Here is a 14,133-nt window from a genome sequence, read left to right on the forward strand (position 1 = left end):
GTCGTGGGGCGCCCTTGGCCGGGCAGGGCAGCAATCTCCACAGGAGGCCTGGGGGTCCTTCTTGCCAAGGTCGGCTTAGTCAGAGTATTCTCTGGGCCTGTTTTACCAGTAAAATGGGAATTGGCCCTACCTGGTTTGGCTCAGTGGATAGAGCATCGGCCTGCGGACTGAAGGGTCCTGGGTTTGCTTCTGGTCAAGGGCACAGGCCCAGGTTGTGGGCTTAATCCCCAGGGTGGGGCGTGCAGGATGCAGCTAATCAATGATTCACTCTCATCATTGATGTTTCTCTCTCACCCTCTCCCTTCCTCTTTGACGTATATAATCTTGGTCTTGACCCAGCCTCCCTTTAGGTGCTTCTGAGGACCCAACCTGTGTGCTTTACAAATCAGAGCCCAAGTCTTTGCTGGGCCTTACAGAGCGGGCTCAGCGATGCATCAGGGACTCTGGAGTTGGCAGAGCACCTGATTCATACCGTGGCTCTGCCGCTCACGGCTTTGTAACCTTGAACCAATTATTGGCCGTCTCTAGGCCTCAGTTTTCTCCTCTGCAACAACAGTCAAGTGAGGCTTAGATAATGCATGTAAACACTCAGTATAGTGCCTGGTTCATGTTATGAACAGAATGAGGAAACTGGCCCAGACACAGAAGTAACTTTCAGCTTCCCATGATCCTCTCCTTCCTCTTCACCGTCCTTCCTGCTCTCCGGCGGCCGCAGCCATGAAGGTCGAGCTGTGCAGCTTCAATGGCTACAAGATCTACCCCGGACCCGGGAGGCGCTATGCCAGGACCGACGGGAAGGTTTTCCAGTTTCTTAATGCAAAATGCGAGTCGGCATTCCTTTCCAAGAGGAATCCTCGGCAGATAAACTGGACTGTGCTCTACAGAAGGAAGCACAAAAAGGGGCAGTCGGAAGAAATTCAGAAGAAAGGAACCCGCCCTCTGGGAGGGCCATCACCGGTGCATCTCTTGCTGATATACTGGCCTAGAGGAACCAGAAGCCTGAAGTTAGGAAAGCTCAGAGAGAGCAAGCTATCAGGGCTGCCAAGGAAGCAAAAAAGGCTAAGCAGGCATCTAAAAAGACAGCAATGGCTGCTGCTAAGGCTCCCGCAAAGGCAGCGCCTAAGCAAAAGATTGTGAAGCCGGTGAAGGTTTCTGCTCCCCGTGTAGGTGGAAAACGCTAAGTTGGCAGATGAAATTCTTAATAAAGACCTGACTATAACTAAAAAAAAAAAAAAAAAAAAGTAACTTTCATTTAATCACTCATTTATTCAGTAGTGTTGATTTGGCACTGGTGGGAGGCCACTCTGAGGGGTATGGCTCAGCCACTGTTTTTGAGGGGCCCCCACACACAGAGCCCCAGGTGGGGTTGCTATGGGAGCCTGAAGTGCAGATGAATGGGGAGGAGAAACCTGAGAAAATGAGCTTGTGGCTCTGCGAAGCGCAGTCGGCCAGGAAAGCAGGGAGGTGAGGCACAACGAGCAGAGGTGACAGCCGATAAGCAAAAACACACAAGTGAGGCGAGAACGTGTGCAAGGAAACCAGAGGCAGCTCAGGATTCTGGAACAAGCAGGTGAAGCAGGGATGGAGAGACGGGCAGAGCCACTGGCAGGGGCTGGGTGCGGGCTGCACACTCCTCCATTCAGTTAGCACATGGTTCGCCATAAGCAGCTGTAGATGCAGGCGGTGGACCTTCCCCACGCCACGCATCCATAAAAATTGTTTTCCCTAAGTGGCAGCCCTGACCAACTTTAAAATCATTTCCCATGAGTTTTCAGCTGAAAACAGTCAAGAACACCCGAATTGTAATATATTTATTTTTATAATATTCATTGAAAATTGATTTTTAAAATTAAATTCAAAATATCATGGCGAGCCAAAACTGGTTTGGCTCAGTGGATAGTGTCAGTCTGCGGACTCAAGGGTTCCAGGTTTGATTCCAGTCAAGGGCATGTGCATTGGTGGCGGGCACATCCCTGGTGGGGGGTGTGCAGGAGGCAGCTGGTCGATGTTTCTCTCCCATCGATATTTCTAGCTTTCTATCCCTCTCTCTTCCTCTCTGTTAAAAAAATCAGTAAAATATATTAAAAAATATATATATCTCATGGCCTGTGGGATCGTTTCCATTGGGACACGTGGTAGTTAACCGGTTAATAATGAATGGAAAGGTGGTTGTAGCCAAGCACTGTGCTAGGCGCTGGGGACAGGGCTGAGATTTAGACATTGCGGCCTTCGCTGAGCGCACGGTCTGGCCATGTGGCTTAGGGGTCAGTGGGAGATAGACATCAGGCAAGTGATTACATAAGTAACTCTCCATCCTTGCGGCACGACAGGTGTCCAGGCAGCAGGGACAGCCGGAGGCTCAGGGCTGCTTGCTAGGGGCGGAAGAAGTGCCAGCTGGCTCCATGGGGTGAGCATGGGCAGAGGCCCCTCAGGGAAGGTGGGGGTGGGGGTTAGGTTGTGGCTGCTCAAGCAGAGACTCTGTATTACAGGCTGGGGAGCCACAGAAGGGCTTTGAGTAGGAGAGGGACCAGGGAGCTCTGCAGGAGAGCTGCTGTGGGGGGACAGGGGGAGAGGGGGAGGGGACAGGGCAGGGGAGGCAAGCTGCAATGGTTTGGGAGGAATGGGCTAAAGCAGGCCCACAGGATGGAAAAGAGTGTGTGAAGTCCTTAGTGACAGGAGAACCAGGTGGTGTTGATACTTCTTGTCATCCTTGTGGGACCCCCGAGGGCCTGGCCAGGATTCCCACAAGCCTTGGCCCACCCGGTAGCAAAGCACTGCTGGTCTGAGAGGAGGGCACCAGGCTCCAATGTGTAGACCACCCAGCTCTGGGGACTGACCAGGGGAAGCTGCGAGTGGGGAGGAAGCTGGGGAGGGGGCCAAGGCAGCGTCTCATGACTCATCCACTTCCACCCAGTCAGCCCAGTGGCATCTCCGCTCCTCTGCTCCAAATTCCAATTCGGTGAGGATGCTGGAGGCTGAGTCAGCTCCCGCACGAGAGCTGCGTCCCCAGGGGCTCCTGCCAGACACCCTGGCCTCCACCCAGAGCCCAGGCCACGCCGGGGCTGGGAGGGTGCGGAGCCAGCAGCGGGAGCCTGTGAATGTGCCTGGCGGTTGGGAAGCGCCCCCTGTGGGTGAGGCCAGGACCGCACCAATAGGAAGTGGGGACCGGGTACAAGTCCTGGCTCTGCCTGGCTCACTGCACGGCCTGAGGGCACTCCCCCTCCCGGCTTCCATCGCCTTGACCACAGCTCAGCACCACATTTCCTTCACACGGGCTGTGAGTGAGTAACGTGTACAGAGTGCTCTGCACCAGCCAGTGCCCGTGCCAGCAGGCGGTGAGAGCGGAGGAAATGGGCGGTTTCAGGCGCTCGGGTCCTGCAGGTCGCTCCCTGCACACGGATGTCCAGCCATCCTCCGTTCACCAGACCATGTGATCCGACCCAGAACTGCCAGGACCAAGAGGGTCCTCTCTCTCACAGGCATAGATCCACCACCCGTGGATTTGTGGGAAGTCACTGAGAAACTGATTCTGCTTCTTGGGACGGAGGGAAGCAGGGCTGGCTTGACGGAGTCTCTGAGAGAGGGTCCCGGCCTTCGTGGCAGGACTATCTTATCACAGGGGCAGTTAGGAGGGCCCAGCCAGGGCAGAGGGCCAGCAACCAAAGCAGGTAACCGCTAACAGCATTTTATTTTATTTTCATTTTATTTTTTTCACTAACAGTATTTTAAAAAACACTCACGACACAGACCCAAGCTGGGTTTTATTGAAATGCCAAGAGCAGGCACATGACAAGGTAGTGAAGGAAGGGGGAAGGGGGTGCAGACTGTGAGGCGACAGGGAGGGGGAGACCCCGTGTCCATGGCCCTGGCATCCCCTTTGCCCAGGGCTGAGTGGGTGCGATCACCCTCCCTCCCTCCCTCCCTCCAGAAAGTGGCATGCTCGGGCCTGCAGGGCCTCCGCTCCTGGGAGAGGGACTGGAAGCACTAAGTGTTCTCTCTTGTGAGCGAGAAAGAGAAGAGGGGGGATGCGGGAAGGGGAGGTAAAACCGAGGATGAGGATGGCCAAGGAGGGGCCTCGTCCTGGAGGTCTGGCCCCGGACTGTGGTTCTGGATGGCAGAGGGGCAGCAGCTGAGAGACAGTCTGAGGGTCCGGCCCTCAGGGAACCTGACGGGGCGTCGGCCGGCCCTGCACAGAGGGCAGAAGTTCAAAGGGGTTGAAGATGCAGGCAGTTCCAGCTCGACCTCGTCCTCAGAGCCGGGGCTTGGCCCCGTGGGGCAGGAGGAGGAAGACAGGACGATCCAGCCCCGCGGGGCGCAGAGGGCGGGCTCCGCAGGCGGCCCCTAAGTCAGCTCCACATTGTTGGCGCGGTCCAGCACGCGGGAGCCGCGCGCGCTGCCCCCCAGCTGGAAGCGGCTCTCGTACAGAGTGGGGCAGAGGTGCCAACGGTTGGCCCGGTAGATGCCCAGGTAGGTGTAGACGTCAGGCTTGTAGGTGAGCAGGCACTTAATGCCCGCTGCACGGATAGCGGCGTCCGCCTCCAGCACACCCAGGCGGTCCGTGAAGTCGTCCGTGTAAACGCAGATGACCTGGCGCCCACCCTCCCTGGCCCGCGGGCTCACTTTGGCCACCTGGAGCCGGCCCTCCACCACAGCCCGGGCGATGCCGGCCCAGGCGTGGTCCAGCTTGAAGCCAGGCGTCAGGTGCATCAGCCACTTGCCCGAGAGCACGTGGTGGGTGATGGCCAGCTGGCGAAGGGTGCCGGGGGTGATGGGCCGCCCGCCGGTCTGCAGGGCCTCCCAGGCCGCCTGCAGGCCCTGCACGTCGCCAGAGTTGGGGGTGTAGCCCTGCCCGTACGCTGCAATCCAGCCCACAGGCTCGGAGTTGGGCGAGTTGGGGTCCCCGTAGCGGGTGACTTGGGACGGTGGGTACTTGGCTAACCAGGCATCCAGCTCGGAGGCGGGCGTGGTACGGGCATCGAACACCAACCAGGGGTCCATGTCAGCGGCCATGGCCTCGGCAGCCAGGTGCTCCGCGGTGAAGCCATCCTCACGGCCGCCCGGAGAGTCCTCCTCCTCCAGCTCCTCCCCGGGGTCTCCCCTGGTGTGAGGGAACCGAATTAGGGTTCATAACAGATCTGCAGCTCCACGGGCCCTCGCGGGCGCCAGGCACCGAACTACACTGTGTGGCCTTGGGCAAGGCTTCCGGTCCCTGTGCCTCAGTTGCCTCATCTTTACAATGGATAACAGTGCTTGCTGCTGACAATTAAAACACTGCGGTGGAATAAGCGCCATGTAAGCGTTGTGGCTACTGTTACCACCACTCTCCCGGGCTCAGAGAGAAGAGACTTACCCAAGGTCACACCTGCAGTGCGCGCCTGGGCGGAAATGGGAATGCTGGTGGGGGAGCAACTGGCCCGGCTGCCCCCGGCCCGCCAGGGACGGCAGGCGCCCGGGACGCCGGCAGTGGGTGCGGGCGGCGAAGGAGCCCGCGTTCGCGCAGCCCCGAGCAGGCCCCGCGGGGCCAGGCCTCCGGAGGGCGCTATCCGGTCCCCTTAACAACCAGGACCCTGAGGCCCGGGAGGGCAATGCCGGGTCCGAGGCCGCTGGGGCGATGGCCGGGCTCGAACTCCCGCTTTTCAGAGCCCACGGGAAGGCCAGCCAGCGGCCCGCCGCGCCCCCCGCCCCCCGCATTGGCGTCCACGGCCAGAGGCAGGCCCCGGCCCGGCCCGCGCCCCTCCCGCCGCCCCGCCGTCACCTTCGGCCTTCGTTGCGCTCGGCACCGGCCCAGCTCCGGGCCCGGTTCCGCTCCTGCCCGGGCTCCGCGCCGCCGCCGCCGCCGCCGCCGCCGCCGCGCCCCGCCCCCGCCACGGCCGCCGCCGCCGCCGCCATCTTAGCGCCCCGCCGTCTCAACAACAACTTTATCGACAAGCGCAGCGCGGGGCGGGGCCACCGGGCCGGCGGCGCCGTGGGCGGGGCCTCCTGAGGAGGGGCGGGCCGGTGTGACCTCGGGGCGGGGCCAGGGAAAGGGGCGGGGCGGCCTGCGGGGCGTGGCTAACGTTCGCTCTTCAGGCCGGCGGACGGGCCGGAGCGGCGGCGCTGCGGGCCTGACGCGCACCACCTGGGCGGCTCCGAGGGCGGGCGCTCGGCCCTGGGCGCGGCGTCCCCGCGGGCGGCGCTAGGACCCGGTGGGGAGCGGCGGGGCGGAGCGGGCGGCACCAGGACCCGGGGGAGCCTCGGCGGGCGGGCGGGCGGAGAGCAGGCCCCGGGCCGGGAGGCTGCGGGCGGCGGCGCTGGGCCGGGGCGGCGAAGGCCCGGAGATGCCGAGCAAGAAGAAAAAGTACAACGCGCGGTTCCCGCCGGTGAGCACGTGGCCGCGTTCGGGGAGAGGGCCGGCTCCGGGAGGCGCGGGCCCGAGCCCCGCTGGGGGGCGGGCGTATCGCGGGGTTCTGGGCCCGACGCCCCGCCCCCTTCCGTACCCTCCCCACCGGTGCCCCCCGCCCCTCCCTCCGGGATCCCCGCTCCCCCACGCCGTCTTCTGGGGCGGGAGCCATGGGGTCCGAGCGCCCTGCCTCTTCCCCAGGCGCGGATCAAGAAGATAATGCAGACGGACGAAGAGATCGGGAAGGTGGCGGCGGCGGTGCCTGTCATCATCTGTATCCTGCCGGGCGGCCGGGCGGGGGCGGGGGGCGGGGGCGGCCCGGGGCGGGGGCGGGGGCAGCCGGGGTCGCCGGGGCCGGGGTCGCGGGGGGCGGGGGCGGCCCGGGGCGCCGGGGCCGGTGGGACGGGGGCGGGGTGCGGGGGCCGATGGGGCGGGGACGGGGGACAGGGGGTGGGGGGCGGGGCGGCCCGGGGTGCCCGGACCCGGGGGGCGGGGGGCGGGGGCGGCCCGAGGTGCGGGGGCCGGTGGGGCGGGGGCGGGGGCGGGGGGGCCCGGGGCGCCGGGGCCGGTGGGACGGGGGCGGGGTGCCGGGGCCGATGGGGCGGGGGTGGGGGGCGGGGCGGTCCGGGGTGCCTGGACCCGGGGGCCGGGGCCGGGGGGCGGGGCGGGCCGGGGCGCCGGGCCGGTGGCGCTCCCTCCCGGTTCTCCTTGACGCCCTGAGCCCGGGCCCTGGAGCTGTTCCTGGAGTCGCTGCTGAAGAAGGCCTGCCAGGTGACTCAGTCCCGGAACGCCAAGACCATGACCACGTCCCACCTGTGAGTGCGGGCCCGCGGGTTCTGTCCGGGGCGCACTGAGGCCGGTGTCCGGGGAGGGTTCCGGGGACCAGCGAGGCCTTAGGGGCCGGTGGTTTGAACGTGGGAAAAGTTGGCTGTCACAGCCAAGGGCCAGGAGGGGGTGGAGGTAAGGTGGAGGTTTTCCGGGCTCCTCTCTCCTGACACCCAGAGCTGCTCACCGCCCCGCCCGCCGCCCCCTCCCTCTTCCAGGAAGCAGTGCATTGAGCTGGAGCAGCAGTTTGACTTCTTGAAGGACCTGGTGGCGGCTGTGCCTGACATGCAGGGGGACGGGGAGGACAACCACATGGACGGGGACAAGGGCGCCCGCAGGTGGGGAGCCAGGCCCAGGGTCCGGGTGCTGAAGGCCGAGGCCGCGGGGTGGGGGGCGGCGGGGCCGGTGAAGGACGGGGAGACGGACTGTGCCTCCCGCAGGGGCCGGAAGCCAGGCAGCGGCCGGAAGAACGGCGGGATGGGAAGCAAAGGCAAGGACAAGAAGCTCTCAGGGACAGACTCGGAGCAGGAGGTGGGTGAGCCCTCCGCGCTGGCGGGAGCCTGATCCAGCCTCACCTGGGGCCTCTCTGTAAGCGAGGCCGGCTCCCGCCCCTGCCATGCCCGGGCTCCGGGCTCTCCGTGATGGGCCCGCACCTTTCTCGCTCCCAGGATGAGTCTGAGGACACGGACACGGACGGGGATGAGGAGACACCGCAGGCCCCGCCCCAGGCCAGCCGCCCCCCTGCCCACTTCCAGAGGTAAGCAGCCGTGGCCCGGGAAGGCACCAGCAGCCTGTCCTCAGGACTCTGCCCTCGCTTCTTTCCCGGGTGGCAGACTTGGGGAATGGGAAGGGGGCACTGAGGAGGGCTTAGCGACAGGAGACCGTGTCTCAGAAGCTCCCGTCCCCTGGGAGGGGCGGTGATTGGGGCCTGGATGGGGGCTGAGGGACCTGTTCTGGCTTGGCCCCCTTTGATGCAGAGGGTACGGGATCCATGCTCCCTGTGGGCTCAGAGGGCACCGGAGAGTGACCTGATCTCCTGCTTTCCGCCCCGCAGCCCCCCAACGCCTTTCCTGCCCTTCACCTCGACTCTGCCTCTGCCCCCCGCACCCCCGGGCCCCTCAGGACCTGACGCAGAGGACGAAGAGGACTATGACTCCTAGCACCCTCTGTCCCCGGCCACACCCCCTTTTAGTTGGTTTTAGTTGTTCTGGGCGGAGGAGAGAAGATAGAGCTGTTCTTAAATTTATTAAAAAAATAAATAAACAAAAGGGAACATCAGTGTTGATCCCGGCCTCTGTGCGGGGCTTTGTGGCCAGCGTCCTGTCGTCCACCTGGCTCCCCTCCCTGAGCAGGGCGGGCAGCGCTGAGTGAGGGAGGGGCTGGTGGAAGGATGGGGGGGAGGGTGCATGTCCTGCGAGGGCCAGCCTGTCTTACACTGGAGGACCCGGCAGCTTTCTCCCTTTCTCTGTACGGCCTTTTCTTCCTCTGCGGGAGACCACTGCCCTCTGGGCACCGCACAGGGAGGACGGGATGCCGACTAGGAGCTGGAGAGCTATGCCCGGTGCCAGGAAGAGCGGGAAGGGGCAGTGGGAGCAGAGGGAGGGAGGGAGGTTGTGGAGAGCTTGAAGGCCTGTGGGCAGGACAGTGACGTCGCTCAGTCTCCACTCATTTCTGCACCCGGTGCTGCGGTGTCCATGGGCAGATGTGCTGTGAGGGCCTTGGCTCAGGGAGGCGGGGCGGGAGGCTGGGAGCAGTGGGCAGACTTGACGCCTATGCCAGCAGTGACTCGGGCACAGATGGTCGCGGGACGTGTGCTGAGAGGGAGGGGACCATAAGGACTCCGGTTTCTTTCTGCAGCCACTGGGGCAGGCCTTTTCTAGCTGGGGACACGGGGAGAGCGCCTGGAGGCTGCTGAGCAGGGTGGAGGGGCTGGAGAGTAGGTGACCTCGCTCCATCAGAGGAGACAGGTCCATCGGTAGTGCCCACCCACGGGTCTGGGAGAAGGAAGGCGAGTTGTGGAACGCAGGACACCCGCAGGCTGCAGGTGAGGAGGGAAGGCGGGAGGTGAGAAGCAGGTGGTAGGAAGCAGCTGCTCCGGGTGTGAAGCAGAGATGAGAGCAGCGGCTCAGGGGGAGGAGGAGGGCAGTTTTTGTTTGTGTTTAAGATGGTGGAAACGCAGGCCTGTAGTGAGGGAGGGGCGAAGGGACAGGATGGAGAGTTAATGGAGGGCGGGGGTGTCAGAGGCGACCCGGCTGATGAGGGAGAGTGCGGATTGGGGAGGAGGACGGTGGTATTGTGGTACTGAGTTCTTCCCCCAGATGTCTGACTTCTGTGAAACCAGGCTGCTGGTTGGGTGGATGGGCCCAGCCCCGGAGAATGGGGCGTGAGGCTTCTGTCCGCCTCTCCTCGGCTCCCCGGAGGGCCCCTTTCTTGTGGGAAACCATCTCTCTCTCCAGCCTGCGGTGTGTGTGGCATCTTCATGGGCAAAGGTCCCTAGGAGGCGGGGTGGGGCTGAGATGGCCGGGGCCCGTGGGTTCCGCCTCGGCAGAGTGCTTAGGAGTGCACCTCTAGAACCAGGCCGCAGGTTCAAATCCTGGCCTCTCCGCTTATTAACATCAAGTTCTGTAGCTTCTCCGGGCTCAGTTTCTCCGTCTGTAAAATGGAGCTAGTTGTTACCTTTGTTAGTTACACACACTGTACTGTTTATTCTGGCTGTGCCTGTTAGGGACAAGGGCTGATGTAACAAACTTAAAATGCAGGCTCCAACGCAGTGGGGCTGACTTGGTGTTTGTGTAAGGCTCATGGTGGGATTCAGCTGATCGGTGGGCGGTACTTCTCCAGGACGGACTTGTGGCCTCACCATCCTCCACCCCTGACTCCACGGTCACTGCCAGGAATGCTCAGGCCCATGGCGGTTTTCTAGTCCGGGCCTGGAGGTGGCCGTCATCTCTCACCTCCCACTGGAGCGGTCACAGGTCCTGTCCGGAGAGGCTGGGAAGGGGTCCAGCCTGGGTGACTGGCCCTCGGCTTCCGCTCAGAGCCGCCAGGGAGCGGGAAGGGCGTGGCTCGTCCTCGGCCAAGAGTCAGGAGTGCAGCCTCTGGGGTCAGAGGCCTCTGGCACTGAGGGGCAGCCTGTGACCACCCCCTCTCAGAGCGCCACCTGGGCACCAGAGGAAGTTGTTTATTCTCTGTCATGGAAGAGCCTTGAGCTTCAGGCCCAGTCCTGTGTGAATGCCTCCGCCTGCCTCGGCCGCGCGCTGGAGTGTACGGTCAGTGTGGCTGGTGTGTGAATGGCAGCTTCTGAGGCCGGTGTGGGAGCCAGGGCCTTGACTGTCATGTGAAGGAGATCATCCCTCCTCCTGCCACATGGAGAGGCTCCCTCCGCAGGGTTCCTCCGGCAGACGTCACTGAGGGAGTGAGATGGCCTGACGTCACCCGGCGCCTCCCAAACTCACGCTGTGGGAATGTCAGTGAGTCTTCATACGCCTTCCCTGTCACACAGCAGCCCCCGAGGCGCACCCCAGATGTTCACATCCCCACATGGAAACAAGCCGAACGCCCAGCAAGGCAGGGCTAGGACAGCGGCAGAATGTTACAGAACAGCAATAATGAACGAGCCAGGTCCTAGCCAGTTCGGCTCCGTGTTAAGTGTCAGCCCTAGGACTGAAGGGTCCTGAGTTCGATTCCAGTCAAGGACATGTACCAGGTTTGCAGGCTCAGTCCCCAGCCCTGGTCAGGGTGCCTGTGGGAGGCAACCAGTTGATGTCTCTCTCATCAATGTGTCTGTCTTCCCCTTCCTTCCACTCTTAATAAAAAAGGGGGTGGGGTGGCCCTGGCTGGTTTGGCTCAATGGATAGTGTCGGCCTGTGAACCGGTTCAGTTCCAGTCAAGGGCACAAGTCCCAGTTTTGGGCTCAATCCCCAGTAGTGCAGGAGGCAGCCAATCATTGATTCTCTCTCATCATTGATGTTTCTATCTCTCCTCTCTGAAATCAGTAAAAATATATTTTTAAAAAATCAATGGAAAAATATCCTCGGGTGTGGATTAACAACAACAAAAATGATTGAACCAGCCGAAACCGGTTTGGCTCAGCAATGGAGCGTCGGTCTGCGGACTGAAGGGTCCCAGGTTCAATTCCGGTCAAGGGCATGTACGTTGGTAGGGGGTGTGCAAGAGGCAGCTGGTCGATGTTTCTCTCTCTTTGACGTTTCTAGCTCTCTATCTCTCTCCTTTCCTCTCTGTAAAAAATCAATAAAATATATTTAAAATATGCTTTAAAATAAATAAATAAATAAATAAATATTAAAGAAATGAATGAACCAGTCTTACAACATCCTGAGTGAGTCCTGCAGATGTTACATTGAGCAAAAGAAGCCAAACACGAGTACACACTGTGGAGACCTTGCATGGTCTCTGTTTCCGGGATGCCACCTCCCTGGCTGGCTGGCTGCCCTTGCTCTTACACCTGTCAACAATCCCTTTGCCAAAGTCCTTCCAGAAAAAAAAAAAGTACACACTGTGACATCGTTCAGTTCATTCATATGAAATTCAGGGACAGGTGAAACTAATTTATGGAGATAGAACTCAGTATAATAGTTACTTCAGGCTCTGACATATCAAAGTTTATGTCTTTCCCTTTCCATTGATTTTCTCTAAAAATCAATGGAAAAATATCCTCAGGTGAGGACTAAAATAATACTATCTAATAAAGACTGACTATGCAAATTGGCCATAACTCCATGACAGAAGCTGGCAGCGCCCACAGCCAATAAGGAGGGAATATGCAAATTGACAAGGCGCGAGGCGGAAGGCAGCTGTGGCCAAAGCAAAGGCAGAGAGACTTGGGCCGGAGCAAAGGCGGGGCTGGCAGCCAGGGGAAGGAAAGCCTGTTCTTGCATGAATCTTCGTGCACTGGCCTCTAGTGACAATATTAAACGGTTACTTCGGGACGGGGGCTGAATGGGAGGGGGCACCGGAGCCTTCTGGAAATGTCTTATACCTGGAACTGAGTGGTGGTTTGATAGAAAACTATATTAAGCTGCACACTTTAGTGCATGCATGTTTAGGATACTCCCATAAAAATTTTTCTTTTTTGCCTTTGAAATTGTCTTTATTTCTGATCATTCCTTTACAACCATCCACGCCAGTATTAACTGCCACACCTGCCCCGAGCTCAAACTCCCTGCCCCCTCCACAAGCAACTCAGATCCACGTTTCTGATTCCAGGACCCATGCTGGGTCCCTTCCCCATTCACAGCGACATGAACCTGAAATGCGGGTGTCCCCCGCACAGTGCACCCCTGTCCTATGTTACAGCTTCCAAAGGCCCAGAACAAAGCTTTTGCTGAGTGTTCCCACTGAGCAGGGTCACTGCAGGGCAGGGCTACACATCATGAAAACGCCACGTCAGAAATTACACTGATGTCACGTCGCCTACAGTGCTTGGTGCTGGGCGGTCCTAACTCCCTCAGGACCCCGTCAGCTCAGCCTGGACCAGGGCAAGTCCCCCTTGGTTGACAGCCCCACCTCCCCAAGTTGGCCACAGAGAAGGTGGTGGTGAATTCCCTGAGGTGGTGGCAGCCGCTCAGGACAGGCAGGATGGCCTCGCCTCGGGAGTCCACCAGGCACAATTACCGAGGCCCAGGGCCTGGGGGGTGGGTGCCTCTGCCTCCAGCAGAACGCCGAGGGGCCCAGGTGGGAATCGGTGAGACTGAGGCCAAACAGACGCAGGGACCTCAGCTGCCTGAGGTTCGGGCACTGGCGCAGGTGTCAGGTCTGAAGTGACAGCTGCCGGCAGTGTGTTCTGGAGTGTTTGTCCGGGGTCTGCAGGCACCTGAGCATCTGGTCCCGCTGGCCTCGGAGGAAGCAGGGGGAGCCCATGTCGAGCTCCCTGAGGTGCTGCTGGCTGAGCATCTGAGGGAGGAATTGGGAAAGGGATCGCTGCTCCTCCTGCTGTTCCCTGTCACACTTCTCTTCCTCCTGCTCCTCTTCATCCTGCTTCTCGTCCTCCTCAACACATGTTCCCTGTCACACTCCTCTTCCTCCTCTTCTCCTGCTCCACTTCCTCCTGCTCCTCTTCCTCCTGCTCCTCCTCCTTGCCTTCCTCCTCCTCCTCCTGCTCCTCCTCTTCCTGCTTCTCCTCCTGCTCCTCCTCTTCCTGCTTCTCCTCCTCCTCACTCAACACGTGGATGTGGGAGAGAGAGCCCCAGGTGGGGAGCACATTGCCCAGGTGGGCAGGGCCCAGGTGTGCTTCCCTCCGTCCTCCTGATGCAGCCCAGCTGCTCCGCACCGGGGCCTGCTCCCCCTCCGGAGGGGCCCTCGGTGCCCCTTCCCTCTGCGGGCCCATGGAGGACGGACAGGAAACACTCCCCCCTCCCTTTCTCTGAAGCTGAGGCCTAGGAACACCCCCACGGGAGCTCAGGGTGCTCCATGTCGGGGCTGGGCCTATGACAGCCACGGGTCCTGTCGGTGAGCGCCTCTGGGTGCTGCATCCACACCGTATCCTCCAGGAGTCGGCACCATGTTCCTTAAATCCAGTACCCGCAGCCCCCACCTCTGGGGACAAACCTCCTGGGCAAGCAGATCGTCAAGCCCATCCATCGCGGCTTTCAAGACCTTGACGGAGGCCACTGCTCAGGCCCCCAGAGGGAGGACGGGGAGGGCCAGGCTTGAGCCATCCCTTCAGGGACGCGTAGTGTCTGCGCGGTAGGCCAGGACGAGCGGCAGCCGGACAGCTCGCAGGCAGGCGCTCAGAGCTGGTCCCAGCGACTCTCCCTGCAGCTGCAGGAGGGGGTGGGGTCCGGGTGCCCATCCTCACTGCGCTCAAAGGAGCCTGCTGAGACCGGGCTGGCCCAGGCTCACATCTCAGCTCCCGTAACATTGTCACCGAGACACTGCTAGGCAGCGGGTTCCTGGGTTCATTCTGATGG

General features: G+C 61.3%; 2 protein-coding genes and 2 pseudogenes across 4 annotated transcripts; 2 read left to right on the forward strand and 2 right to left on the reverse strand.

Moving 5' to 3' along the window:
- Positions 1 to 656: 656 nt before the first annotated feature.
- On the forward strand, positions 657 to 1,238 carry LOC118706910 (annotated as a pseudogene).
- Positions 1,239 to 3,744: 2,506 nt separating this feature from the next.
- Positions 3,745 to 5,927, reverse strand: CUNH11orf68 (chromosome unknown C11orf68 homolog). 2 transcript variants are annotated; one of them, XM_045573765.1, is made up of 3 exons: positions 5,756 to 5,919; positions 5,351 to 5,362; positions 3,745 to 5,098 (listed from the first exon to the last, which is right to left on the reverse strand). In XM_045573765.1, exons 1-3 carry the CDS (start codon positions 5,887 to 5,889, stop codon positions 4,342 to 4,344), a joined length of 903 nt encoding a protein of 300 aa, XP_045429721.1. In that variant the 5' UTR covers positions 5,890 to 5,919; the 3' UTR covers positions 3,745 to 4,341. The 2 variants fall into 2 exon arrangements, with proteins under 2 accessions (XP_045429721.1, XP_036272465.1); XM_036416572.2 differs by lacking the exon at positions 5,351 to 5,362 and having other exon boundaries at positions 5,756 to 5,927.
- Positions 5,928 to 6,082: 155 nt separating this feature from the next.
- DRAP1 (DR1 associated protein 1) lies at positions 6,083 to 8,487 on the forward strand. 2 transcript variants are annotated; one of them, XM_036416590.2, is made up of 7 exons: positions 6,175 to 6,359; positions 6,581 to 6,653; positions 7,101 to 7,194; positions 7,423 to 7,542; positions 7,645 to 7,735; positions 7,873 to 7,961; positions 8,259 to 8,487. In XM_036416590.2, exons 1-7 carry the CDS (start codon positions 6,318 to 6,320, stop codon positions 8,362 to 8,364), a joined length of 615 nt encoding a protein of 204 aa, XP_036272483.1. In that variant the 5' UTR covers positions 6,175 to 6,317; the 3' UTR covers positions 8,365 to 8,487. The 2 variants fall into 2 exon arrangements, with proteins under 2 accessions (XP_036272484.1, XP_036272483.1); XM_036416591.2 differs by lacking the exon at positions 7,423 to 7,542 and having other exon boundaries at positions 6,083 to 6,359.
- Positions 8,488 to 12,594: 4,107 nt separating this feature from the next.
- LOC118706921 lies at positions 12,595 to 13,804 on the reverse strand (annotated as a pseudogene).
- Positions 13,805 to 14,133: the final 329 nt, after the last annotated feature.

This window comes from Pipistrellus kuhlii, unplaced genomic scaffold (assembly GCF_014108245.1).
Source record: "Pipistrellus kuhlii isolate mPipKuh1 unplaced genomic scaffold, mPipKuh1.p scaffold_m20_p_56, whole genome shotgun sequence".
Taxonomy (NCBI): domain Eukaryota; kingdom Metazoa; phylum Chordata; class Mammalia; order Chiroptera; family Vespertilionidae; genus Pipistrellus; species Pipistrellus kuhlii.

Bases quoted from the DNA above. Each gene is read 5' to 3' on its own strand.
- DRAP1 (XM_036416590.2), top strand. From the start codon at position 6,318: ATGCCGAGCAAGAAGAAAAAGTACAACGCGCGGTTCCCGCCG. The intron at 6,654-7,100 runs GTATCCTGCCGG...TGACGCCCTGAG, and splicing joins GGCGGTGCCTGTCATCATCT to CCCGGGCCCTGGAGCTGTTC. The intron at 7,736-7,872 runs GTGGGTGAGCCC...TCTCGCTCCCAG, and splicing joins GGACAGACTCGGAGCAGGAG to GATGAGTCTGAGGACACGGA.
- CUNH11orf68 (XM_045573765.1), bottom strand. From the start codon at position 5,889: ATGGCGGCGGCGGCGGCGGCCGTGGCGGGGGCGGGGCGCGGCGGCGGC.